This window comes from Gavialis gangeticus, unplaced genomic scaffold (assembly GCF_001723915.1).
Source record: "Gavialis gangeticus isolate Ggan-Ray unplaced genomic scaffold, GavGan_comp1, whole genome shotgun sequence".
NCBI lineage: Eukaryota > Metazoa > Chordata > Crocodylia > Gavialidae > Gavialis > Gavialis gangeticus.
In genome coordinates this window covers 80,092,607-80,102,455 of record NW_017729022.1, presented here as the reverse complement: position 1 = coordinate 80,102,455, position 9,849 = coordinate 80,092,607, and the positions used below count along the sequence as shown (strand labels likewise).

The following is a 9,849-nucleotide window of genomic DNA, read 5'->3' as shown; positions in this document are numbered from 1 at the left end:
TAGCTATTTCATAGCTAATTAGTGGCCGCATCTAGACGAGATGCTGACTGCGCAGTAGCTTGTTACTACTGCGCAGTAGCATCATGAACTGAGGCATGATGCTACCAAGCAGTAGTAACGAGCTCCTGCACAGTCAGCATCATCAACAAGCCATGCGGAGACACTACTGCACAGTCACATCGGTTACTGCGCAGGCATTTAGTATCTGAGTATGCACGTATTTGGGTATGTGCAGTAACAACTGTGCAGTCAGCGTCTCATGTAGATGTGGCCACTGAAAACTAAATGTCTCTCCACTATTGCTACAAAGTACATACAGAGACAAACTTTTGGTTCTATGATACTTCCTAAAGATTAAATGGACCTTTTATAGGATTATGAGGCTGGATCCAGACATGCAGGCCTGTGTGGTTTGTGGCACTGCAAACCTTTTTGCTGCGTCACAAACCACACATGTTGCACGTTAAACTGGGCCCCACACTGCTAATCTGCAGTGCTGGGGAAAAATCTGCTACTGGGATTTCCTGGTAGCCAAAAAAACTCCTGAGAATAAAAGCGCCGCAAAGCATGCTGAAGTGCTGCGTGCTGGGACAAACATGGAGATGGGCGAGCAGGCAGCCCAGGGCTACCTGCTCCCCTGTCTCCATGTGCTGTGGAGCCCCAGTGCCGAGGCACCATGTGCCCCAGTGAGCCGGGGAGCAGCTCATGGAGACAGGGGGGCAGGCAGCCCATGCTGAGGCACCCTTCGCCCCAACCAGCCGCTCCCCAGCTGGCTGGGGTGCAGGGTGGCTTGAGATGGGTGAGCAGGCAGCTCTGGGCTGGGTGCTCCCCTGTCTTCGTGTGCCTCAGTGCGAGGGCCCCATGTGCTGAGGTACATACAGCCCCTGTCTCGAGGCACCCTGCACCCCAGCCAGGCAAGGCAGTGGGCAACTGGGGCACAGGGTGCTTCAGTGCAGGGGCTCCGCGGTGCACAGAGATGGGGGAGCAGGCAGCTCTGGTCTGCCTTCTCCCCTGTCTCCATGTGTCATTCCCCGGCTGGTTGGGGCACAGGGTGCCTCAATGTGGGGGCTGCCTGCTGGCTACCCCTAAGCTGAGGCACCCTAGGCCCCAGCCAGCATCCACTGCAGCACACAGAGCAGCAGGACAATGTGTCCCATTGCAAACAGCATGTGCAGGGGCGTGCACTGCAGCACAAAGCAGCAGCACAAATTTGTGTCATCACTGTTTGTGCTGCTGCAAACACGTGCCCCTATTTGTGTGGACACAGCCTATGAGGTTAATCTGCGAGGAATCTGATGAGTTACCGTGCTTGCCTGCGGTTCCTTCAATTGAATTTTTCCTCAGAAAATTAACACATGAAGTGAATACGCTTTGTAACACAAATATTATGTTATATAAAAATGTTCCATGATACAAATGGCTTTTGAAGAAAAACTAGAGAAAAAAATTAAGAAACACACCTCTTCCAAAAATAACAATTTGTCTTTCTATAGTGCATCCATTTTATGTTCCAAAACACTTCACAAACTTGTGTGTTTTAGGCTTCCCAACACTTCCGAGCTAATGCAGCACTGTTTTCTATTCTACAGATAAAACGCTGACTCGGAGAAAGGCTACGTGAATTGCAAAATGATTACATAGGAAGCCTTACTCTTTATGGAACTCAGATTTCTTCTTACCGTACCTTATTCATATTTGACACATAGGAAAATCCTCCCTCTTAAAAACTACATGGATTCAAGTTTTCCCTTAATATTATCAGAAAATAATACAGGCGGGAGTATTTGATGAGGAATACATGATACTATTGAATGGATAGAATTTGAGCTGAGGTTCTTAATTTGGGCAAAACTCACATTTTAGTCAATAGAAAAGGCATTTGAACAAGGGCTGGCAACTATTAAAAAGTCAAAGCAGGAGAACTGGAAGTAAAGAGAACAGAAAGTCTGGGAGGAAATGTCAGCCCTTTGCTTACCTATCTCATTCTGCAGAGACAAGTTACGAGATAAGTTCCTAAGCAATGAGACTGCTGTCTTCTTTACGACTGGGTAGGTCACATGTAGCATATTTCGAATACTTGGAAGGCCGTTTGCCTTCCGGACAATGGTCTGGGATACTGCAAAAGGCATCTGTCAAACGGCATACAACTTTACTGAGTAATTAACTCACAGAACTGCAGAAAGTGTGTCATCTCATGTATAAGTACAACTGAGGTAGTGCAATTTCAGGTTTCTGGAGGATGTGTGCAACTTATTAGCCCAGAATCTGAGCTACATGCAATCTGCTATTTAAAAGATGGGTGATCAAAAGCCTTTTTAGTGGCACTTGATTCTGGGTCACCTGGCCAGTCTTTGGCATGCACCAGAAAAGGCTGATGACAAGAGAAACACCTTTAAAAATAACTTGTCTGCCAGTGTGCCAGACATTGTTTTCTATTCTGGGAGGGACTGTGGGATTTCATACAAAACCAATCACATGTTTACAGGAATACAAATGTCTTTACATATTTATTATACACACTGCTCCATTCTTGTCTGTCTCCTGTGATTAGCCACAAAAGGAAACACTTACACAGAGAGGCAACAGGCTCTTTATCTGTCAAACAAAAAGTAGCCACAATGCTGAGCCTGGCTTTCCCTACCTCAATATTCTTAAGTGTCTTTTTTATCTATCTTTTCTTTGAATTTGCAACTTCCCCCCTGGGAGTCAGAGCTCTGAGCTGTAAGCAGAGCACGCTGCAGCCCTAATCACTATGCTCCTAAATTGAAAGAAAAAAGAAAACACACAACTTACCAGTCCAGTACCAGCGGTGAGATTCTGGAGAGCTCCCAGGGATGCTTCTTGGGTGTAGTTTCTCGTACTTTTGGCTATTAAGGAGAGATATATCCTAATCAGTGTGGAGTGCCAAAGTGATTCTACACCTTTGGGATTGCTCTTTTCCTCAGGCAGCGGGGTGTCTTGTTGCTTCTGTACAGTTAAACAGATCAGACCTTTAGAAGTGGTAACATCAAATGCACTGCAGTCTAAACCTGCCATTACTGCAACTTTTTATAAAGCAGTCAGTGGGAATAGGCTACTTGACATAGCTGACTAGAGACAGATCTATTCATGGGAACTGTGTACAATATAGCAAGGTAAACCTGGATCTCCTTATTGCCATTTTCTATTTTAGTGGTGGAAGAACTTAAAAGAAATCCCAAATGGATAAAAAAATAAAAGCTGATAATCCTTTTCCAGGAAAAAAGGATCACCTCTGTATTTTCATCATCGTTATTATCTCCAGTTATCTGGGTCAAATTTATGTAGCTGGACACATGTACTGTGGTACAACAAATATGTACAGCACAGGCCCTGTGTGCATAGCTATTTCTAATAATCACACTGAAAAAATCAGAAGAAAACAAAGACCCCCCCCCCCCCAAAAAAAAAAAAAAAAGAGTAATATATTTCTAGGTGTGCCAGTCTTGATGTTCTGGACACAAACCCAGGGTGATTTTATTGTCTATTATTTTAGTGTTATTATTGGTAATAAAAGACACAGGGTTGGATGAATACTATAAGATCTCCAACCTAAAGAGCCGGAGCCTGGAAGCCCGTGGCCCACAAAGAGCCAAAAGATTGAGGCAGCAGACAGGTTTGAGAAGAAAGCTCCCTCTTGCAACTTTGCCAAAATCAAACAACTGCCTCTGCAAAACATTTTGATGTTAATAGATCAACACTCTTCAATGGAAAAACCTTTCATCAGAGAATTTCCAGCCATTCCAACTTACAAATGAACTGTGAAGCATAAATAAAAACGCATTTATGATTTTTGTTGCCTGCCTCAAAATCCGTGGAAGACAAAAAACAACTTGTAACTTACTTTTGTATATTTTTTATGTCTTTGAAATCATCTTTACTAAAGATACCCAAGAAGTCAGAATATCAGAGCATCATAAAATACACAAAATTTACATCGCAACCCATGCAAATCAATGATATTTTTGATATCATTGCAGCTTTACACTTGTTTGGAATGTTTTCAGTGAATCAGATAGTACCAAAAGGATCTTGGAGTGGGGCACCTTATTCTATGTCAATAATATGCATTATTCATACAGTCTCACAATTGTACAAAGCAAAAATCAATACTCCAGCGGGACTGATTTTGCATCCACTCGTAAATCAACACTAGCTCTGCAGAAATCAATGGATTTGCAAATTTATCAGACTGTAACAACATGCTTGGGAGCTGGTACTCTGAAAATTAGCTACACTGCCTCCTGGCACACTTTGTGAACCCAATCCACGTTTTACAAAATTTAATTATTTAATAATATAAGGCTGTCTTTAGCCTCACAAAGTGGGCTTGTAGCCAGTGTAAAGGGACTAAAGGGAAGATTCCATTTGGACATAAACTTAATCTCGCCCATGTTTTAGTTGCTGGGATCAGGGTTAGGGCTGAAGAAACTGAGGCATGGCTCAAAGTGCCTCCAGCAACAACAAAAAGCAGCCCTTAGGTATGCCACCTTTGTAGTGCTCTCTTGTGAATTTTGCCAGACACTGAAACCAAGGATCTGGCCACTAGTATCCAAAGCATCATGTACAGATGCAATGCGATCCTGCCACCTTTTCAGGAATGTGCTCCATGCTCCTGAAAAATAGACTAGCAGTATCCCTCTAGCAACAAAACCACTGCTTGCATATCTTTAAAAAAATTAATAACTGAATGAAGTAATTCTTAAAAAAAAAGGGTTCCTTGTAGACTTTAGACTTTCATCAATAGGATATCAGACATTACAATACTAGCATAAGTGGTTCACAAATACATATATATTGCCAAATAATATTTATTTTGAAATAAATTTGGCAGGGTCACACTACCAGTCAAGTTATTAAAAAAGAAGGACCCCAGGTCTGTCACCCCTGCCATGGGAATACTATTCAGCCACTAGAAATATCGAATGGCAATTCAAAGTAAAACTGATCCATACTTCACCTCTTTCACTTTTCTGCTGCGTATTCCAAAGCAACCAAGTTTTTTCTCATAAATGGGGATACTTCTTCTTTGCATGTAGATGTGCTGAGAGTAACTGCTGGGAAGCTCTGACTCCAGCTGGTAGGAAAGGTTGTGAAGAATGCACACACCATTCTCTGTGGCCTGTTATAATCAAGCAGTAAATGTCATTAAGGTTTTAGGTACGTATGCAAGAGACAAGTATGGACATGGGACAAGCATCTGACTTAGAATCTTATATGCCCAGACACGGTGGCCTAAGAAAAAACTAGATCATGGGCCACACCTCATATCTGGTTGGTGAGAGATTTTTTTTTTTAGCCTGTCAAGCCCTGTGGTGTCTCAGAAACTCAGAGGTGTTCATCTTGGAGATGGCATGAGCGCTATCAAATGCCACTGACTGTATGTCTTGGTGGTAGCATTGGATGCTGGGTGACAACCCTAGATTGAAGGGGAGCCAGCCCAATCTCTTCCTCCTCTCTGCCTGATGCACTAGTGCTCACTGGAGAGCAGCTTTGCAGCAGCCATAGGCTTCTCCTGAGAGAAGTGCTGTGCCACTCCTCCTTCACTCAGGGAGTGCCTACATGTGTATTTATGTGTGCTTAAACTTAATGCACCTTTGCTTAAGGAGCATTAACGCAATTTAGGCACGTGTCTATACACAGATGTGCTAATGTGCATTAAGGCACATTAACTTTTAGGTGTGATTAGCTAAATTGCATTAGCCCACATACAGATGTGTTAATATGCATTAAGCCTCTACACATGAGCTAATGTGATTTAACTAATTGCCCCTAAATTTGATACTTGCTTTATACAAGTGCCAAATTTAGGTGGGATTAGCTTAAAATTGCCATTTTTAAGGCATATTAAGGGCATGCATGTATGGGCATGTGCCCTTAATGCGCCTTAAAAATGGTCATTTTAGGCTAAATCTGCTTAAAAGAGGTATGTGTAGACATGCCCACAGGGAATGAGATTACACTCCAACGTGTGAACAGTATTGAGGAAAGGTTGTGGCCAAACCTTATTGGCATCAGACTGGTGAAATGCTGTCAGCAGTTGCTGGCTGTTAACATACACATACACGCACTTTTTTTTACATCTTCTCTTAACATGGCTGCAAAATACCCCTCATTTATGACATTAAACTACATCTAATGGGCTTAGTTCAGATGTCAGGGAAGCTAGGGTTTAATTGAAAAGGACCAAGTGATCAGAAGTTGCATGGAAGGCTACACTTATTAATCACAGTTTGGCATTGGAGGGAGGAGTAGACAACAGGTAAGATAAGGTTGATGGCAGTTCTATATGGCATTGCCACTAATCCCAGAAAGAGAATGAAGATACCAGAGTCTTTCAGAGGGGATGTGCAGCTTAGGTCGATTGCTTACCGAAAATGTGTGGGAGAGATGGGAAAAGTTACACTGTAGAGGGGACAGGATTCACAAGACATATGATCTCCTCTTTACCCAGAAAATGGAAGTCCTTGCTCACTCTCTGCACCCTTTGGTGTAGGGTCTATATAGATCTGCTATCTAGTGGTGGAATAATTAACAACTGTTGACATCACCTAGCCCACCTTAAAAATGAGGTGTGTTAATTAGGCCCCTTTCAGTTGTTACTGTAAAGTGCTCATATGATACAAGCATCCTTTTTGTTTTGATGTCTCACTGGCCCACTGATTTTGTGGGCTACTAAAGTCAACTGTAAAGGGTGGATACTGGAACAAGTGGTCTTAATACAAGTTCCTTTTTTTTTTGAAAGGTATGGGAGTAGAATACTTGTAATATGTCTCAGTACTGAATGTAGTGAGAGCTGCTGGTATAAAAGTTATCTTCCCTGACATTCACGGTACTGAATATTCCAGTTATAATAGTCATTGAGAAGACTTTGCCAAATATAAGTTTATGGTTTTTTTGTCAGTCATTCCTGAATATCTGTGTTTAAGAATGGCTTGGGCTTCCACTCCCTCCTCCCTCTTTCCCCCCTCCCAACATGCTTTCTTTCTGAAGAATCACCTTGTTATCAGGCTGATGGTCTGCAATAGTTCCTTGGATGTAATAAACAAGAGAATCAATCAAACCATCACATTCTCTCATTTTTTTCCTTCCTTCTGGGCCAGCAGAACTCATGTTTCTGTGCAGAAAGAAAGACATTGGTAAGAAAACATGTGTTATAGATTGCTTTTCTTCCACCTCAGCTAAGTTTTAGGAAAGATACTGAAGTTGTTGGTCTCTTTGCTGTAGTCACAAGATCATCTAAAAATGATCAAATAATACAAGCCTCTGCTAACTCAAGCTGCCATCTTAAAACCTCTGAGCACTCCTTGACAATAACATAGGCAGCAGGAGGAGAGGTGAACTTGCATGGATAAAATAAGTTCTGAAGAAATCTTCACCCAAAAGTTCAACTGATATTTTCTTAGAGTTTGCATATACCGCATAGACTTTTTCTGCCTTCCATTTCCAAAGTTTGCCACAGAACAATTTTATATTTGCCCAGTTAAATGTCATTCATTTTAGAGTCTCAATTTTATGGGACCCAATTGCATATAAAACTTACAACTTCATCTATGCTTCTGTTGCCTTGAGACTAGACTATTCTAATGTGTGCTATGTGGGGCTGCCCTTGATGACCATCCAGAAACTGCAGCTGGTGCAGAACATGGTGGTCCACTTTCTAATGGGAGTGGTCTCCAGTGCTCCAGAGTCTGTACTGGTGACAAATAGCTTTCCAGGTGCAATACAAGGTGCTGGTTTTGATCTAGAGAGCCCTAAATGATCTGGGCCCTACAGACTTAAGGGACCACCTTCTCTCATGTCACCTTGATCCCTAAGGTCATTTAAAAGTAACCTCCTGCAAGTAACATCTCTGGGCCAATTTTGCTGGGCCAAAAACATGAGTGGTCATTCTTGTAGTAGCTTCTCTGCTTGGGAACTCCTTTCCCCTTGTGGTCTGCCAGAGCCCTAGCCAGCCTTGGAAAACCTTTTTGGACAGACATTTTGCAAGTAAGGTTAAGTTGGGGGTATTATTTGAAGAGTATTTTCATTATGCAAGTGTGTGTATACACACACACACACACACACGCACACACACATGCACACAAACATGTTAGGGCTGTGCGAAGCTTTGGGTGCTGATTCGATTCAGAAGAGATTGGGTCCGATTCAGTGGCCAAAACTCTAAATCCAAATCGAATCGAATCAGGGGACCAATTAAAAAGTTCAAATTGATTTGAAGCTCTCCGCATTGCTTCAGAAAGCATTCGGAGACCTTCTGCGATTTGGGCAGTTCCTGCTGGCTACAGCAGGGAACTGGACCCAGACTCCAAGCTGGTAAGTAGGGGGCAGGGGAGGGGGCACTGGAGGTGGGGGAAGGGAACCATGGGGGGATCCCTGCCAGGCCCCATCCCCTACCTGCTCTCTCAGCCCCTCTGAGCGCCCCTCAACCCCCGCAAGCTCTCCCAGCTCCCCACATGGCTGCCCTGCCCAGCCCCAGCTCCTGGTTGTTTAAAAAAAAGCCCTGACTCACCAGGTGCTGCCAGGTGCTGGGGGGGGGGGGCGCAATCCCTGCTGCCCCCACTGGCCCATGCTGCATGGGATGCTCTACTATGAACCCCCAACCCCTGCCTGCTCTCCCAGCTCCCCCATGGCTGCCTCACCTGCCCCAGCTCCCGACCCTTTAAAAAAAAACACCCCAAAATACCCCAGACTCACTGGCTACTGCAGCAGCCTTGGGGCTTCTGGGGGCTCATGACAGAGCCCCCCATGCAGCTTGGGGCAGTGGAGGGCAGCAGGGATGCCCCACCTGACTGGCAGCACCCGGTGAGTGGGGGCTTTTTTTTTTCAAAGTACAGGGAGCTGGGGCAGGTGGGGCAGGCATTGACAGGGCTGGAAGAGTGGGCAGGGGATGGGGCCTGTCTGATTTGGAGATTCAGCTGATTCGGCAGCAGCCAAATCTCCAAATCAGATTCGGCCGAATTGATTTGGGACAGTGATTCGAATCACCAGATCGAATCACTGTCCCCCAAATTGGCTGAATCTGAAGCGAATACTAGCTGCTTCACACAGGCCTTATATACATGTATAAAATTTCCTATTTTATCAGCTTTTATACGCCTTTTTGGGGGGAAGGGAGGAATATAAACTTAATAAATGAATAAACTTTAAGAAATATTCATTTCTATTATTGAATGTGGTCTGAATTAGAGAATGCTGAAGCCATAAATCTAAGCCTCATTACTGAGGCCCCGGGCAGCTCTTGTGGCTACAGACTATATGCCATACCATGTTTCATGTTCCTTGTTTGAAAATAACATTCAGTACATCCTGATATCAGAGCTTGTCTCAAACAGAGAAACAAACAAAAAAATCCTTTAAAATTAGCCATTCAAAATAAACACGGCCAAACATTTAGAGCCAGCAGGCTGCAAATTATGGTGGTTTAGAGTTCTGTTAATGACAGGTAGCTGATGGGTTATGGGTTCAAAAGCCTCCTTGAGTTCACATATAATTAAATGGACATGATGACTTATAAGCTCTGTTTTCTTGAGGGGGTTTTTGTTGTATTTTTGCCTGTGGTAGCATTCACTTGGATATTATATTATAACTTTCATTTTACTTGATGTCATATTTGTTCTTAGTATTCATATTTATAAAATTATTTGCGCTTATGATATGATACAAAGTAGAATTAAAATCAATGTTATTCCCAGGGACTACCATTGCTTTGCAATTCACCCCAAAAAGGGCCAGGATGAAAGTCCTTCAGGGAATACCTGACATGGTGAGTGGGTGGGTATATCAGCTTTGCCCTGAGAACAGTTGGTTGAAATCACAGTCTGCAAGGAG

The 9,849-nt window shown here is 43.4% G+C and overlaps 1 protein-coding gene across 2 annotated transcripts in view; it reads right to left on the bottom strand.

Moving 5' to 3' along the window:
- The window catches only part of PKP2 (plakophilin 2), a 111,860-nt gene that overhangs the window by 11,444 nt on the left and 90,567 nt on the right, over window positions 1–9,849 (bottom strand). For both annotated transcript variants that reach the window (XM_019515454.1, XM_019515455.1), the window contains exons 7-10: window positions 7,018–7,135; window positions 4,979–5,140; window positions 2,794–2,967; window positions 1,976–2,129 (exon numbers count right to left, since the gene is read on the bottom strand). In XM_019515454.1, coding sequence (XP_019370999.1) covers window positions 1,976–2,129; window positions 2,794–2,967; window positions 4,979–5,140; window positions 7,018–7,135 — 608 coding nt within the window. The remainder of the gene's footprint in view (window positions 1–1,975; window positions 2,130–2,793; window positions 2,968–4,978; window positions 5,141–7,017; window positions 7,136–9,849) is intronic.